The 18,574-nt window shown below is 42.3% G+C and overlaps 1 protein-coding gene across 4 annotated transcripts in view; it reads left to right on the top strand.

Annotated features, from left to right (window-relative positions):
- Nucleotides 1–18,574, top strand: part of unc80 (unc-80 homolog (C. elegans)) — a 253,548-nt gene that overhangs the window by 122,323 nt on the left and 112,651 nt on the right. For all 4 annotated transcript variants that reach the window (XM_078404204.1, XM_078404202.1, XM_078404203.1 and 1 more), the window contains 6 exons: nt 3,799–3,932; nt 4,873–5,038; nt 6,813–7,016; nt 7,112–7,209; nt 8,865–9,065; nt 15,370–15,474. In XM_078404204.1, coding sequence (XP_078260330.1) covers nt 3,799–3,932; nt 4,873–5,038; nt 6,813–7,016; nt 7,112–7,209; nt 8,865–9,065; nt 15,370–15,474 — 908 coding nt within the window. The remainder of the gene's footprint in view (nt 1–3,798; nt 3,933–4,872; nt 5,039–6,812; nt 7,017–7,111; nt 7,210–8,864; nt 9,066–15,369; nt 15,475–18,574) is intronic.

Below are 18,574 nucleotides of genomic sequence, written 5' to 3'. Positions count from 1 at the left end.
ACTTGGAGAGGGAGTACACCATGAATGGAAGGACCCTAGGGAAGACAGGGGTACAGAGAGACCTTGGAGTACAGGTACACAAGTCCTTGAAGGCAGCAGGACAGGTGGACAGGGTGGTCAAAAAAGGCATATGGGTTACTGGCCTTCATTAGCCGGGGCATCGAATATAAAAGTAGGGGGGTAATGATGGAATTGTACAGAACACTGGTGAGGCCACAGCTGGAGTATTGTGTACAGTTTTGGTCACCACATTATAGAAAGGATGTGATAGATTTGGAGAGGGTGCAGAGGAGATTCACCAGGATGCTACCAGGGATGAAGGGCCTCGGCTATGAGGAGAGACTGAGCAGACTGGGGTTGTTTTCCCTGGAGCAGAGAAGGCTGAGAGGGGACATGATCAAGGTGTACAAGATCATGAGGGGCATAGATAGGGTAGATGGCGGGGAACTTCTTCCACTGGTGGAAGGTTCAACAACGAGGGGACATAGATACAGGGTAAGGGGAGGGAGGTTTCGGGGGGATGTGAGAAAGAACTTTTTCACCCAGAGGGTGGTTGGAGTCTGGAACTCACTGCCTGCGGTGGTGGTGGAGGCGGGAACACTCACAACGTTTAAGAGGCATTTGGATGGGCACTTGAAATGCTACAACATTCAGGGCTACGGTCCAAATGCGGGAAAATGGGATTAAAATTAGACTGTGTTTGGTAACGGGCGGCACGGACACGATGGGCCGAAGGGCCTCTTTCTGTGCTGTAGGACTCTATGACTCTATGACTCTATTTAACCTGGATTGGAGCATTTAGTTGTGAGAAGTCCAGATTTGTATTCTTTGGATTTGTGACTGATAGAAGTAGATATAATCACGAGAGGAATAGACAATATAGATCCGTGATAAGATGAGGGCATAGATTTAAAGTCAGAAGTAGTTTTAAAGGGTTCTGAGGAAAGATTGTGTTCCACACCGATAGTAGTTGGAGTCTGGAATGCACTATTTCAAGGGGTGGTGAATGCAGGGACTCTCACAACATTTAAGAAGTAACTGAGTAAGTACTTGAATTGTGAAGGAAAAGAAGGCTATGGACCAAAAAAAACACAAAGCACTAGAATAACATAGCGGGTCAGAAAGTATGTCTGAGAGGACATAGATAGGTGACGTTTGAAGTCAATACTTTTTAGCCTCCCTCAGCTGTATCCACTTATCATTTGCCATGCTCTTTTCCCCCTCTTTTCCAGCTTTCTCCCCACTACAAATAGTCTGAAGAAGTCCAGGTCCGAAACGTCACCTATCCATGTCTTCCAGAGATGCTGCCTGACCTGCTGAGTTACTCCAGCACTTTGGGTTTTTTCTAGTAAACCAGCATCTGCTATTCCTTGTGCCTTAAACCTATGTCCTCTGGTCTTGATTTCCCCACTCTGGGTAAAAGGTTCTCTGCATTCACCCTATCTATTCCCTTCATGATCTTATATGATCACCCCTCAGCCTCCTGCACGCTAATGAATAAAGTCCTAGCCGGCCCAACCTCTCCAGAAAGCTCATGCACTCAAGTCCTCATAAATCTTCGCTGCACTCCTTCCAGCTTTACAACATCCCTCCTATAACTGGGTGACCAAAACCTATACGATAAGATAGAACTTTATTTATCCCAGGAGGGAAATTGATCTGCCAACAGTCATAAAATACAAGATACATCAAACATCAAATTAGAGTGACGAGGATTGGGGATGTGCAAATATTGGGGGAGGTCTGTTGCTGAAGGTACTCTTCAAATTGACCAGTGTGTCATGGAGGGGGTGAGCTCTGTGTCCAAGATGCTCCGCAATTTGAGGAGCATCCTCCCCTCCAAGACCACCTCCAATGAATCCAACTCCGCCCCCAGGACGGAGCCAGCCTTCCTGATGAGCTTCCGCAGGGTGGGCGTCCGCAGCCTTCACCCTGCTGCCCCAGCACACGACAGCGAAGAATGATTGGTAGAACATTTGCAGCATCTCACTGCAAACGTTGAAGGAGTGGAGCCTTCTCAAAAAGTACCGCCGGCTCTGTCCCTTCTTGTACAGGGCTTCAGCGTTCCTGAACCAGTCCAGTTTACTGTCCAGGTAACTCCAAGGTATTTGTACTCCTTGCTAAACTGCACATCCACACCATTGATGGAGACAGGGGTGTTCTCTCCTCCAAAAGTCCACCACTAACTCCCTAGTCTTGTTGGTGTTGAGCTTCAGGTGATTCAGCCCACACCACTCAATACAGGGCCGTTTTTACAGCATTATGGGCCCCCGGGCAAAGCAGTGTACTGGGGCCCCTACCGTTACTCTCCCCCACCCCCCTTTCCCTACCAGCCCCCCCCCCCTGTCGTGCCGGCGAAAAGCACTTACCGAAAAGCACTTAGCGATGGACTTAGGGTGCTACATTGTTGCGAAAAGCACTTACAGATCGCTGTGAGAAGCACTTAGGGACCGAAAATGTTGCGAAAAAAGCACTTATTGAACCTACATTTTTAAAGTAGTATTTATTTATTGCAAGTCACTTAACATACACAGATCAGCATGGGGTCCCTATGCTCGTGGGCCCCCGGGCAAGTGCCCATCAGGCCCATGCGTTAAGACGGCCCTGGCTCAATAAAATCGTTTACTACACATCTGTATTCAGCTTCCCTCCCCTCACTCCAAAGACGTACAGGTATGTAGGTTAATTGGCTGGGTAAATGTAAAAATGTAAAAATTGTCCCTAGTGGGTGTAGGATAGTGTTAATGTACGGGGATCGCTGGGCGGCACGGACTTGGTGGGCCGAAAAGGCCTGTTTCCGGCTGTATATATATGATATGATGATATATGATGATGCAGCCCACAATTGCAGTAATCCAAGAATGTAGAAGGTTACATGCGAATAGGGTAAATGGGAATCATGTATGGCACAATGGGCTGCATGGATGTGGCATGCCGAAGGTCTTATTCCTGTTCTGTATGACCCTATGATGATCTTCTACAGCCGATTCAACAGCCATAGCTTTCATTGCAATAATTAGTTTATCGCCCTCAAAATGTATTGTTCTTCATCTCCTATTGACTTTTTAGTAAATTCTCATGTCCACATTTGTAATTGAAATTGGTTGTGTAAACTTATAATACTGTAATTACTCCCTGTATGATGCTTGAGTTGATCCACTAATCAGAGGTTATAATTACAATGCCAGCAATATACAGGCAGTTTCCTTTGCAAATATAAGCTTGGGAACTTAGGATGGAAATGTAAAAGATAAGACCAGAATGTATAACTTCAAAGTGAAGACTAAATTACAGCTGGACGGCCTTGTTCAATTATTTCCTTTAAGCACACCTCCTCAAAAGAAATGCAGTAAGAGATTGACTAGGATTTTTGAATGCAATTTATGGCTACATTTAACATTGTCTGTTGATCATCAAATGTTGATCATCATTAATTGTTACGGGGAGAGGGCAGGATAATTAGGTTGAGAGGGAAAAATAGATCAGCCACGATAGAATTGGCCAAGTAGACTCGATGGGCTGAATGTCCTAATTCTGTTTTATGCCTTATAGTCTTATGGTCTTTCCAAATATGCTGCTTGATTAGAACAAGATCTGAGAGGAAAATTAATAATTCAAGAAAAGTCTTTGTAGATTTTTTTCTGTTTAAACCTTTACTCTTATGAAACTAAATAATAGCTTTAAACACTATCTGTTTGAAGTTTGAAAATGTTCTCATAATCTCATACCACAAGTTAATTTTAAATGAATGTTTTCTAACTTTTTCCTAACTTTTGGTCACTTTAACGTTTCACATAGATACTGTTAATCCGACCAAGTGTGGCTGTCCATTTGCACTAAAGATGGCAGCATGCCAGCTCCTTCTAGAGATCACAACATTTCTTCGAGAAACCTTTCCTTGCTTGCCCCGACCACGTACTGAGCCTCTTGTTGTAAGTATCATCAATCACAGTTTATTATTGATAGCGAATCATCGTATCAGTAAAAGGCATTTAGCAAAACTAAAAAGCAGAAAGTAATCCGTGACCTTATATATGAAATTTCAAAAGCAAGGGAAACTTCACATAGTTTGTACTTTCTGCATTTCAGAGGTGCATTTTCTAGTTCAATATTAAGTGCTAGTTTTATTGTCAAGTTTAGTCCCAATGCAGAAACTTAACTTTGTCGATAGAGAAACTGCAGATGCTGGAATCTGAGCAAAAAACAATGTGCTGGAAGAACTCAGCAGATCAGATAGCATCTGTTGAAGGAATGGACGAATGATGTTTCGAGTGGGGCAGTAGAGCAGCTGATGGAGTTGCTGCCTCATAGCGCCAGAGACCCTGGTTTGATCCTGACCACAGGTGCTGTCTGTGTGGAGTTTGCATGTTTTCCCATGTGGGTCTCCTCCGCGTGCTCCAGTTTACTCCCGCATCCTAAAGATGTGCAGGTCTGTCGATTAATTGCCCTCTGTAAATTGCCCCTTGTGTATAGGGAGTGGATGCAAAAGTGGGATAACATAGAACTAGTGTGAACGGGTGGATCGATGCTCAGTGTGGACTCGGTGGGCCGGAAGAGCCTGTTTTCATGTTATATCTGTAAACTAAACTAAACCTCTAGACTGATCAATCTGAAGAAGGATCCTGACTGAAACTTTGTCCATTCCCTCCATTGATGCTGCCTGATCCACTGAGTTCCTTTTGTTTTTGCTCAATTTATCTCTGCCAGTGCATCAGACACTTCCCTGGGAAAAATAAATGGCCATTCCCCATTTTTGTCTCTCAGATTAACTTTTTGACCTCTGTAATTTGGACATTTTAGTATGTGCTGCGCAACAGGGCTTTGGATATTTCTCCTTCTCAAAATGTTGGTCTGATTTACTCTTTTCAACAGGATTTGGAAAGCTGCAGACTTCGTCTGGACCCTGAGTTAGGTCGGCATCGATATGAACGCAAAATCAGTTTTGCAGGAATTATTGATGATGAGCAAGATTCAAAGGACTCACCACACAGCAGCAGCCATACTCTTAAATCTGATACAGCTTGTGAGGAGAGGAAAGGTTGGAAAGAAATTTTGTTTTAAGCATTAAAAATTTTTTAAATAGATAAAAATGAATCATGAATATAATAAAATTAAATGATCATTGTATATTATACATCGTCTACAAACAAGTAAGACTGTCCACCTTAGAAAATTCACAAGTTGATGTTCCTGAGGTAGTGCATCGAAGAAAATGTATTTCCTTTTCAAAGCAAATGCTGCACATTTCAAAATGCACCAGTGCAAGTTATTGATCATGAACAGATCCAAAAATTATTTCGCTTCACCTTGTACAATTTGGGTCAAGAACCTCTTCACAAAATGCTGGAGTAACTCAGCAAGACAAGCAGCATGTCTGGAGAGAAGGAATGGGTGACGTTTAACATTACTCATTTCTTCTCTCCAGACATGCTGCCTGTCCTGCTGAGTTACACCAGCATTTTGAGTCTATCCACAGAATCTAACTATTTAATGGTTACCATCACAGAGTCCCTACCATCAGCAACCTGGTGGTCACCATTAACTCAAGTGGACCAAGCATATAAATACCATAGCTATCAAGAGCATGTTAGAGGCTGGGTATCCTGCAGCAAGTTACTCATCTTAAGACACTCCAGAGCTTTTCACCATCTACAAGGCACTGACGAGGAGTACCATGGGATAATCTCAGTTTACCTGGATGAGTACAATTCTTACAATTCTCAGAAAACTTCACACCATTCAGGACCAAGCAGAGCGCTTGATGGGTACCACTAGATTTGACACTGTTACCCATCCACCACTATAAAAGTTTATTGCTTCTGACACTGGCTCAGCAGGAATAGCGTGGACTTCAGCTGCGTGGGAATGCCATTTCCTCTTTGTTATCCTTCAAGTCACTGGACATCCTCCTCCAACAGCACTGCGAGTGTTTCCACTGGAATGATCGGAGTGGTTTGAGAAGATGACTCATCACCATCTTCTCAAAGATGTGTAAGAATGGGTAATAAATGTTGGTCTTGTCAATTATGCCCAGATCTTGAAAAATTGAGTAAAACATTCCATCCTTACAATGATTGAATTGGTAAACTTCTAACTCTGACTACAGTGGCAAGATTTTTTACACAGATTTTAAATTTGGTTTTAAATAGAAAATAAAATATACAATGTTTTTAGTGCGGGAGGAAACCGAAGATCATGATTTTTGTTTTAAGTCGTATTAATAAGATTACTTCACGATATTGAGATTTTGAAGCCTTGTTTGTGTTTGTAGCCATTCTGACTTTTGTACAAGATTATTTTGTAAAAGAACTTCCTCCACCCCTAAACAAATTCAGTCATGCAACAACATGGTACAAGGAATAGTTCTAGAACTCTTGGTGGCACGGTGGCGCAGTGGAGGAGTTGCTGCCTTACATAGCTTGCAGTGCCGGAGACCCGGGTTCCATCCCGACTACGGGTGCTGTCTGTATGGAGTTTGTACGTTCTCCCCATGACCTCGTGGGTTTTCTCCAAGATCTTCGGTTTCCTCCCGCATTCCAAAGACATACAGGTTTATAGGTTAATTGGCTTGGCTATAAGTGTAATTTGTCCCTAGTTTGTTTGGGATAATGTTAATGTGTGGGGATCGCTGATCGGTGCAAACTCGATGGGCCGAAGGGCCTGTTTCCACGCTGTACCTTGAAGCTAAACTAAGCTGATGAGATTTTGTAATCCAAATTGATCAATCGGGTATTGATTATTTGCTTGCATTTTATGTAAGATACCTTGGAATAGGTACCATCATTTTTGATGTGTAACTTTTTTTTTCTTAGGACCAGTTAGAAAAGTAAGACCAGGAGGTTCCCGTCTACTTCAGATAAAGGGGGCACGAAGTTTTCGAGTAAAGAAGGGTGGATCTTTATCAAGTATACGTCGAGCAGGGAGTTTGAAAAGTGCAAAACTTTCACGACAAGACTCTGAGTCAGAAAATGAAGAGCTTATATTATCTCAAAGCCATGACACTGTTACTGATATAGGTAATTTCTTAATCTACGTTTTATTCAAACAAATCTAGTTTTGGTTTGCTTGTGTAAAAAGCATATATATAGAAATTAATTCCTATTTTTAACAGGTAGCCCCTGGAGTACCAGTGAACCAAGTATTGAACCAGAAGGACAGAGTACAGGGGGGACAGAAGAAAATTACCACAGAAACATGACCTGGTTGCCGGTATGTGTTAGTGTTAAAATATTTGTGTTTTCTTCTATGCTTGAGATGCCAAACTTTGGAGTGCTAGCATATTTGAACCAGAAATCTCACAAATGTGAAGTCAGAGATAACATAAAAATAGATTCTTCCTCTGAAAATTTAAAAAAAAGCAGAGTCTCAAGGTCAAAAATAAAAACAGAAAATGTTAAAACTGCTATTGAAAGAGAAACAGTTAACCTTTGTGCTGCAGTCATTGATTACTGCACAATCCCTACAGCAAATGTAATTTCTGTTATTCTGTACTTTAATTTATTTTGGTTTGTACATACATCACCTATTGAAAATAGAGATAAAAAACATGAATGTACTAATATACGTGTATGCACAATGTGTAAGTTTAGGTGGATGATTGATCAGTGATGCTTCAAATATTTTGTGCATTCTTGGTAATCTTGCTCCCAAAGAGAGGCAAAGAATTTGAGTAATAGTTGAAACTGAGATATTACAGAATCATATAGCATAAATGGAAGCCATTTGGCCCTTTATGTTTCTCTAAAAAGAGTATTTGTGCTTCCTGCCCCATTTTGACTTTATAAATGCAGCTGTGGAGGTCCTCTTCTTAAAATATCTGAACAATTCTCTTACCATGCTATGGAATCATCTTCACCCACATTTTTGCACAGAATGTTCCCAACAGGTCTCACTCCAAACAGAGGCTTGTAGAATTGAATATTTTTTCATTGTGGAAAATTGCAGCAAACTAAATTTATAATGTAGATTTAGGTTGACAAATCAGTGAATCTGAGAGTATGAATTAAAAACAACAAAGCTCCAAGCATCGCGATTAGAATTGGCATAATGGCAATGTGCAATAATCTCCCAACCAAATTAATGAATATTAGGTATTTTTTCAACAGGGAGATAAGTGTCAGAGATAGTCCAGGTGAATTTTAGGACATGATGAAAGCTAATGGCGAAGGTAATTAAATTGACGAGTTCTGTGCGACTGCAGGAGAGATCACCAATGCAGTCATTGATGCAACAGAGCTGTAGGGCTGTATTGGAATCGGCTTGGAACAAACCAATGGAGTGAACAAAAATGGCAATTGCAACTCCCCATGTGAGTTCCCGTGGCCACCTGTTTGATGAGTAGAAAATGGGAGGAATCAAACAAGAAGTTGTTGAAGATAAAGTTGAGTTCTGCTAAGTTGACGAGAGTGTTAGTGGAGAGAAACTGGTTGTACATGGTAAGGATAACTCATTTGGGATCAGGAAATTTGAAAGTTATCAAAATGGTGGAAGGCATGAGAGATGTTGTGGATGTAAATGAAAAAGGACTTGCATCTTTTAGCTGCACAGATGTTGATTCACCGACTGATTTCTTCCAGTATTCTGTTTATTGTAGATTCCAGCATCTGCATTCTTTTTTACCATTCCAAAGCTATTTGTTTTTAGGCATGAGAATATATTTGGCAGCTGCAGACCAAATCTGACTTTAGTTCCGAGCTTCAATAAGGCATAATTAGGCATTTTGTGATACCTTCGATTGTACCAACATCTGCAGTTATTTTCCTAGGCATAATTAACACAGTTTAGGTGTATGGTCAGATATCTTATTTAGTCGATAAGTAGGTAAAGTTTTTTAATATTAATAATATTATGTTCCTTTTCTATAGGTTATGATATTGATAAGCAGCCAACAAAGTTTCATCTGTTCTCATGTTGATTACTGCCACCCATGTTGCTACCAGCATCACAGCCGATCCTGTGCACGACTTGTGAGGGCAATCAAGCTCCTCTATGGAGACACTGTGGATACAATCCGCGATGATGATTCTGCAAGTAAAATAGGATTGAGACCCAAGAAGTCCAAAGAGGTAATTAGAATTCTTCAACCTTGTACTCTGGATGAAGAGTTTTGCTTTCCTTTGTTACTTTTTTCCCCATCATTTTCAATTGTTGTCTGACATTTGAATACAATGCAATAAATGCACACATTGATTGAATTAATTTTAGTTTGGTTCTCATCAAATGTGGTATTTAGTGAATGCTGGATTCAAAGTGCCACTTATTTCCTTGCGGTTTATGTGGAAAATAATGATTCTGCTGTGGTATTTATTAAGGAAAGAACTGCAGATGCTGGTTTAAATCGAAGATAGACACAAAATGCGGGAGTAACTCAGCGGGACAGGCAGCATCTCTGGAGAGAAGGAATGGGTGATATTTCGGGTCGAGATCAGTCTGAAGAAGGGCCTCGACCCGAAACGTCACCCATTCCTTCTCTCCAGAGATGCTGCGTGTTCCAATGAGTTACTCCAGTATTTTGTGTCTATCTTTGTGGTATTTGTTAATTTGGATGACTCTTAAAATTAATGAAGAGCAAAAATTACTGGCATTGCTGCTGACATCCATGTCCCATAAACAAATTTCAGAAAAGGAAACTAGGGCATTTTAGTATCTGGCCTTGCCAATATTTATTGCCCACCTTTCACTGGCCTTGAGAAGCTGCTGGTGAACCACGAACTTGAACTGCAGCAATTCTGTGGCAAAGATAGTCCAACAATGATACTGAAAGAGGGAGGTCTCAAGTTATAGAGTTGTCCAACACAGAAACTGGCCCTTTGCCCAACAAGGCTTGAGCTAACCTTTTCCCCATCCACAATAATCATATTTGCCCACATTAGTTCTGTACACTTCTATGCCTTGCATATTCAAGTGTCTGTCTAAATGTCACTTGAACATAGTGATTGTATCCGATTTCACCTATACCCTTGGCAGCAAGTTCCAGATAAAAACCACTCTGTCTGTAAATAAAAAAGAAACTTTTATTCCTGAAATCACCTAAAACTTCACAACCTAAAACTCTGCCCTCTTGTTTTTAATACCTCTACCAGGAGGGGTTAAAAGATCCTGACTGTCCATTTTATAATTTTATATATCTCTTATCAGGTCACCTTCAACCGCCTTGACATAAGGGAAAACAACCACATCCTATCCAAACTCTCCCAATAACTAACATCCTTTAATCCAAGCAACATCCTGATGAATTTGCACTGCACTCTCTATCACAAACACATCTTTCGGATAGTATGGCGACCACATCTTCAAGTGCAGCCTAACCAGTGTTTTGTAAAGTTATCAAGATTAAATTCCATCTGCCAATGGCCCACTAAATTTTCTATCTGATCCATAAGCTTTCTATAAGCTTCTATAGCCTTAGCAATCTACTCATTATTATTAATGCCACGGGCTTTCATGTTATTTTCCTGCATTCTCATCTAAGATATTAATATATATCACGTAATAAGGGTCCCAGCACCAGTCCCCACAGTATACCACTGATCACAGACTCCCAATCAGAAAAGCAACTTCCATCATTACCCCCCCTTCCCCCCCCCCTTTGTCTCATATTACCAAGGCAATTTGGATCCATTCAGCCACCTCGCTATAGAGCTAATGTATCTTAATCTTCTAGACTAGCTTATCATGTAGGACCTTTTTAAATGCCTTACTAAAGTCAATACAAAATAGATCTACTGGTTTGCCTTCATCAAACGTCTTAAGGGCCTGTCCCACTTAGACGATTTTTTAGGCGACTGCCGGCGACTGTCAAAGTCGTAGCAGATCACCGAAATTTTATTTTACCCTACGACAATGGCCACGACAATGCTGAGTCAGGTCGAGATTACACCATCTTCGGAAACATCGCAAAATTCCCACACTTATCAATGCTTCTCCGGCGTCCGAATTTTCGCTGAAATCACTGACAAGTCGGTAATTACTTGAGAGTTTTGAAATATAACATCTTGCCCGGGTTACTTGAAAACCAAGCTTCACGGTAACAAGCCATAAACTGGATTGATTTCCAGTTTACTAATAGCAGTATTAAGAAATTTTATTTTAAATGTTGTTAAATGGATTTTTGTGCAGAGTGTGGGCATTCTTTGAAAATGTACGGGAGATGCATATCTGATTTCCGGGTTGCATATCTGGGTTGGGAGCCCACTTTAAATGTAATCGCTGATGGCCATAAACATCGCGAAAATTCCCACGCTTACCTGACCGTCAAACTGTCGCCTCCAATCTACCTGTCAAATGTCCTGACGGTAAATAAATTGGTTGAACACAAGTATTTTATGGTATCTTCAAATTACTTTACTTAATTTAATATTACGTGCTTCTAAATGCATCTAAGACAACCTAGCAAACCTGGGGACAGCATGCGACAGCGCCCGCAACAAGAAACGATACCTGTCGACAAGCCAGTTGTCGCCGAGAAATTTCAAACCGGTTGATTTCTCAGCGACGCGCCGACATCCACTACGATTCTTTGAAGACTCCTCACGATCATGCCCACGACACCCCGGCGAACTGTCAGCGACAGCCTAGTCGCCAGCAGTCGCCTTAAAATCGCCTAAGTGGGACAGGCCCTTTAGTTATTTCCTCAAAAACCCGATCAAATTGGTGACACGGAATTTCACTCACACAAACCCATGCCTACTATATTTGATTACCCCGTCTTTCCAAATATACATAGATCCAATAATTTCCCCGCAGTTACTTGTTTTTATTTCCTGCTTCCTTTCTTAAAAGAATAACATTAATTAAGATGATTAATAAAGATGTGATTAATGAAGATGCAGAATCTCGGTCACGGCCCCAGCTATCTCCTTTCTTGTTTTCCATAGCAGCCTAGCCTGGAAATTTATCAAACCTTCTGTGTTCTTGACATCTAAATCCTCCCCCTTCGGGTCTCGGCCCAAAATGTCACCCATTCCTTCTCTCCAGAGATGCTGCCTGTCCTGCTGAGTTATTCCAACATTTTGTGTGTATCTCTGGTGTAAACCAGCATCTGCAGTTCCTTCCTACGCATTTCGTCTCCCCTTCTTAATATTGACATGCGCCAGACTATCAATTTATCCTTCCCCAAACGTACTATTTTCCATGTCCTTCTTTTTGGTGAATACAGATGAAAAAGTATAAATTTAGAACCCTATCCAAATCCATTAGTTGCATACCACCACCATCCTATCTTGCAGACTTTTTATCCCCACTCCCTCCTGGCCAGTACTCACACTCTGTCTGAACTCTGAGTCTTACCGGCCCACTTTAACCTCACAGCCCCGCATAAAACGACAGCTCCCAAAGTAGCTGGTCCCACCACACCTGCCTATCCATGCCTCTCGCTTGTTGACAATCCCAAAGATGCTGCTGTTCCTGCTGCTGCCTCTCAGCCTTATCTTGCTCACTCAGCCAATCCCGAAGATGCTGCCCGTACCACTGCTGCTTACCCAGATTCCGATCCACCCACAATGAGGAATTACAATCTATTTCCAAGTTAGTGATGTATGACATGGAGGGGAACATGCAAGTGATGTTATTCCCCTTCTTCTGAAGTTGCTTTCTTTCTGGGTGTCAAAAGTAATAGATTTTTGAGGTGACACAAGAATCTAAATCAGCAAAAAATAAAGTGTGGTGGAACTCAGCGGATCAGACAGTGTCTGAGGAGGGAATGGACAGGTGGCATTCCAGTTTAGAACCCTTCTTAGACATTGGACTCAGGGGGAGAAGGCTGGAAAACAGAGGTAGGGGTGCGACAAAGCCTGGCAAGTGATATGTGAATACAGATGGGGGGAGGTGTGATTGGCAAATGGGAGGAGTAAGTGACAAAGGCATGAGCTCAAAAGGAAATGAAAGAGGTCAGATAAGGGTAGAAGAGGAGGAGTGAAATGAGGGATATGCATGGAAGGGTGCAGGGGAAAGGGCGAGGGAAATAAAAGGGAACTGTGGGATTTGGGGATGGGAGATGAGCTGATTGAGCGGAGAAAGGAGCTTGGTGGTGAGAGAAATGTGTGCACAATGGGGTGGCATGGAGGGGTGCTGGAAGGAGAGATAAGATAGAGGGGTATTTGAAATTGGAGAATCCAATGTTTATATCTTTATATTGAGGTGTAAACTACCCAAGTAGCGTTGAGTACTGTTCTTCTAGTTTGTGTATGGCCTCACTCTGGAAACGAGGAAGCCAAAGACAAAAGGTCAATGGGATCGTGCTGCCCTCAATGCCGTACTCAAATAGAGTAGGCAGACGCTAGGGTGGAAACATCCAACACTAGAGGGCAGAGCTATAAGGTGAGGCAATGGAAAGTTTATTGGAGATGAGCAGGGGAAGTTTTTCTACACAGAGGATTGGTGGAGTCAGATACAATGGTGATGTTTAAGAGGCTTTTGGATAGGCACATGGAAATGCAGGGAATAGAGGGATGTGGGTCATGTGCAGGCAGATGAGATCAGTTTGGCACATACATTGTGGACCGAATAGCCCATTCCTGTGCTGTACTGTTCTTTGTTAAACCCACTATTGTTATTCAACTTTTTTATCTACTATTCAAGTGACCAGTACTGCAATCAGTATGAGATCTTATTACTAATATTTGCAAAAATCATGCAATCTCCTTTCCTTTTTACATCTTCACAGTAACTGCATTTAATTTCCAGGTCAACATGCTACACCTCTGAAGTACTTAATCACTTTCTGGCTTTTATGCTTTATTTTCAGATTCTTCTGACAATGTTGTGGTTCATTTACCTAAAAGGTCTAAATTGCCCAAAATATTAACTCAAGATTTCTTCTACTTTTACAATATGGATTACATTTGAGTTGTTACTGATGACTTGCGATGCACTCAGTTTTTAAAAAAATTTAAGCATGGGAGCCTTGCTCAACAAAAACACAGTTTATAAAATTGACGTTGTGGTGCTTTAGCTCCTCTATGACTCAAACCATTAATGAGCATTGTGCTACATTATGATGCATTGTCAGACACAATATGTGAGAATTCTTATTGCTGTATCATCACATGTGCATCTGAGGCTTTATGTTGAGGCTTTTTGTGATTCCTTTCAAAAATGCAGTGAATACTGTTGGTCCAACACTAATCTTGTAGATATTGAATCCCTTTCCCTCAGTTCTTGTGCACATCCTATTAATCCTTATATTTCGCTTCTCTCCACGGAGGTAACCTATAAAGTCCTTCCCAACTTCCCACCCCTGTTTTTCTGTTAACTCCCTCAGCTCTGCATTTCAGATTCCGATGACATTTTGAATCTTCTGAAGATTGCTGCCCGTGACTGATTGTAATTTCTTGAAACATGCCTAACTGTGTATTCAGATGCCATGTTCTAAGACTTACCTCTGAATTCTGTTCATTCATCGCTTCTTTAAAACCTTTTTTTGTTGATAAAGCTTTATCATCTTTCTAGTAGTCTTTTCTTTTGGCTTTGTATCCATGTTTTTTAAATTCTAGAGGATGTTTTAAGATATTAATGAGACTATATAAATATCATTGTTTAAAGGACTTTTCACCTATTGCCCCAATAGCAATCCTAGATTATAGAATTACTTGTATCTACTGGTGGAAAGGATTAAGAGAGAGCTATACTGGTGGAAAGGATTAAGAGAGAGCTTGAATGAGAAAGCTGATTAAACCTAACTTTAAAGCTGAAATTGGGACAATACAGTAAAACTTCAACAATCCACTATCCAACTACTTAGAGATATCTGCATACATATGTAAATTTGCTTCACTTACTCCTTAACCAAAGTAACAATGTAATCCACTTTCCATCACACCATTTTGTGGATGTCCTTTTAAATTCCACATACATACTGCTTTTTTATTTATACATAGTATAAAAGTGTATAAAATAATGAGGGGAATAGATGAATGCACAGTGTCTTTGAGTAGAGGAATCCAGAGTAAGGGAATCAAGATGGGAAAAATTTAATAGGAACCTGAGGGGCAACGTTTTTGCATAGAGCGTGGTGGGTATATGGAACGAGCTGCCAGAGAAGGTAGTTGAGACAGGTACTATAACAAGACTTAAAAGACATTTGGATGGGTACTGGACAGAAAAGGTATGGAGAGCTATACATAGCCAGATGGGACTCGTGCAAGTGGGGCGTCATTGGCAGCATGGGAATGTTGGGTCAAATGGCCTGTTTCTGTGCTGTACAACTCTATGACTCATAGAAAATAAAGTGCAAACAGCACATTTGTGTTTGAGTAAGTTTAAAATAGAACAATAATGGAGTGTTTTTTAGAATACCAGGACACAGAAATGCTTGTCGCTCATAATTGTTCACTTTAAAATGCAATTAAATATTTGGGTTTTTTTCTTCAGTGCTCTGACAAGTCTTGCCTCCGTACACCTTTGAGAAAAAGGATACCTGTTACAAGTCTGGAAGGGAAAAAGGATTCTGGAATGTTGAAATATATTAGGACTCAGGTATTGTTATGTAATTGTTCAGTTGTCTTTTTATATATACTTGAGCTAATAGTTGATACATAATTGTAGTTGATACATAATTCCTATCTATCATTTTTCTGCTGTTCAATAAGGTACATTTGGGTTGCAAAATGTTCAAGCAGTAATGATGATGCGTAGTTTTCGATGCTAACATGTAAAATGTTTGGTATGTTTTTTTAAGTGTGCATTACATCATTGCTTGAAACTCAAACTGGAAAGTGGGGGCAGCATTGGTGGCACAGGGAGGCGGCACAGTGGCGAAGGAGGTGCAACAGTGTTGCAGCAGTAAAATTGTTGCCTTGGAGTGCCAATCCTGCACTCAATCCTGTGTTTGTATGGAGTGCAGTTTGTACTTTCTCTCCGTGACCGTGTGGGTTTTCCCCGCGTGCTTCCTCCCATTTCCCCGGGTTTTCCTCCCATGTCCCAAAGACATGTGGGTTTGTAGATTAATTGGCTTCTGTAAACTGCTCCAAATGCGTAGGATGTGAAACTGTTATAGTGTAGAACTAATGCATGGGTGATCTTGGTCGGCACGAATTCAGTGGGTCGAAAGATCTGTTTCCACACTGTATTCCCAAAGTAAACTTTAAAAATTGCGGCATTTTTAAAGTCATCATAAGTTACAACACAAAAAATCAAGTAAACAAGAAAGTAGTGACAACCAAGTTCACAATGGCAGTGTTCAAAATGTTGCTGGTGCAAGTACACTCAAGGAGGTAGGGTGTATCAGGATTAGCCCAACGAAGCTTGCCATGAATGGCTGTTCAAAATATTGGAAGGAGTGAATTTAGTTTATATGTTCAAATGGGACTTTAACAAGGAAGGCGATGTTACAGATTGGGTGGTTGGTGTAAGGGCATGCTTTGTGTTTTAAGAGGATTACTAATGGCTGATGATGAAGAAAATTGGATAGGAACTGTGATGACACATCCCTTTTAAGGTCCGCTCCAATCCCAGCCACAGGCAAACGAGCTACAGCCAGATTGAATTAATGGTCATTGGACCAATTAATCTGATACTTGTTCTGATAAACCCAGGAGTCCAGCCAGAGAGGGGAGGAAGAGGAAGCTACTGGGATGATTCTAGACACTTTTGTTTATCGTTAGAAATAAAGCCCATTGGGTGAGTTCACCTTACTGTGTGTGCCATTGTGTTCATTGCTGATCTGGCGTCATGACCGATGCCACACTGGCTTCTCACGTGATGGAGGGACTGATCTCGCATTTATTTGACACCAGCATCGAACAAAAGCAAGTCACCCAAGAACTGCAGCAGGCAACCCAATAGTTGACCCATAACTTTGTTCAGGTAACAGAATCCCTGCTGCTTCGTGCCAGTGAAGGCACACAGCACAGGGATGCACGTGGAAACATCGAAAATAGGTGCAGGAGAAGGCCATTTGGCCCTTTGAGCCAGCACCACCATTCAATATGATCATGGCTGACCATCCAAAATCAGTACCCCGTTCCTGCTTTCTCTCCATAATCCCTTGATTCCGTTAGCCCTAAGAGCTCTATCTAACACTCTCTTGAAAACATCCAGTGAATTGGCCTCCACTGCCTTCTGTGGCAGAAAATTTCACAGATTCACAACTCCCTGGGTGAAGCCTACCAACAACCCATGGTCTTCTCATCAAACTGACCGAACAGGATGATGTAGATGCACATTTGAACTGACTGCTGTGAGAGAAGAATGGGAGCGTCAGAATTGGATGCACATCCTTGGCTCCATACCTGAGTGGTGAAGCCCAGCACACCATGGTATCGTCAAGATGGAAGCAGTGCACCTCATTGGCCTCTCCCCTGTGTTAGGGCACAGCAATTCCATGACTGGGCGTACCACCCCAATAATCCTCCAAGAGCTGAGCTGGCTTGGCAAAGGAGGCTTGCCACACACTCCAGCCCCACCGGCATATCTCAGGGGAAGTTGTTGTTCATGTGGTAATAAAACATTAAGGAGCCTACCAGCTGAGACTCGGCATGCAGTGGCTCAGCAAGCCCCCCAAACGTATGAGGAAACTATTGACTGTGCTGAATGAGCCCAACCATATGAGCCATGGCTTGGAGGTCCCGCATGGGCAAAAGCCCCACTCAATACTGGAGGGAGGTGGGGCTAAGCCAACAGGCAGGAAAGAATGGCATGGGCTTCCTTCGACCCAGTCCAAACTGTGGCTGACAGGCTGCACCATCCATGGGGGCCAGAAGAAAGGACGACCGCCCCGAATGTGCACCCTCTTTATAAATGGTCAGCCTACATCAGCTTTATTAGATTCGGGCAGCTATATTACTCTGGTCTGGCCAGAACTGTTAGACACCAATAGGCTACCACTGTAGAGCCACTGAACCATGTGTACGGTGAGGTGCGCCAAGCTTCAGTTGCCCATATATCTATTGCCACCAAGCAACACAGCTGGTCACCCACTGTAGGGGTGGTTAAAGGACTCTCTGTTCCAAAGCTCGTCAGACGTGACTATCCTGGGTTTGAAGACTTATTCGGCAGCCACCGGAAAGTCCAAACCCCACGTTCTTGGAGATGACGCAAGGAACCCCGGGAGTCTCGTTCGCACCCGGAGTACCTGGCTGAAGATGACCTGCAGGCCAGAGATGAGCAGAATGAAGAGAAGAGAATAAGAAAATAACTGCAGATGCTGGTACAAATCGATTTATTCACAAAATGCTGGAGTAACTCAGCAGGTCAGGCAGCATCTCGGGAGAGAAGAAATGGGTGACGTTTCGGGTCGAGACCCTTCTTCAGACTGATGTCGGGGGTGGGACAAAGGAAGGATATAGGTGGAGGCAGGAAGATAGAGGGAGATCTGGGAAGGAGGAGGGGAAGGGAGGGACAGAGGAGCTATCTGAAGTTGGAGAAGTCAACGTTCATACCACCGGGCTGCAAACTGCCCAGGCGAAATATGAGGTGCTGCTCCTCCAATTTCCGGCGGGCCTCACTATGGCACTGGAGGAGGCCCATGACAGAGAGATCAGACTGGGAATGGGAGGGGGAGTTAAAGTGCTGGGCCACCGGGAGATCAGTTGCGTAAATGCGGACCGAGCGCAGGTGTTCAGCGAAGCGATCGCCG

The sequence above is a fragment of the Rhinoraja longicauda genome, chromosome 8 (genome assembly GCF_053455715.1).
Source record: "Rhinoraja longicauda isolate Sanriku21f chromosome 8, sRhiLon1.1, whole genome shotgun sequence".
Taxonomy (NCBI): Eukaryota; Metazoa; Chordata; class Chondrichthyes; order Rajiformes; family Arhynchobatidae; genus Rhinoraja; species Rhinoraja longicauda.
The sequence above is the reverse complement of the archived record's forward strand: the minus strand, read 5'-3'. Positions and strand labels throughout refer to the sequence as shown.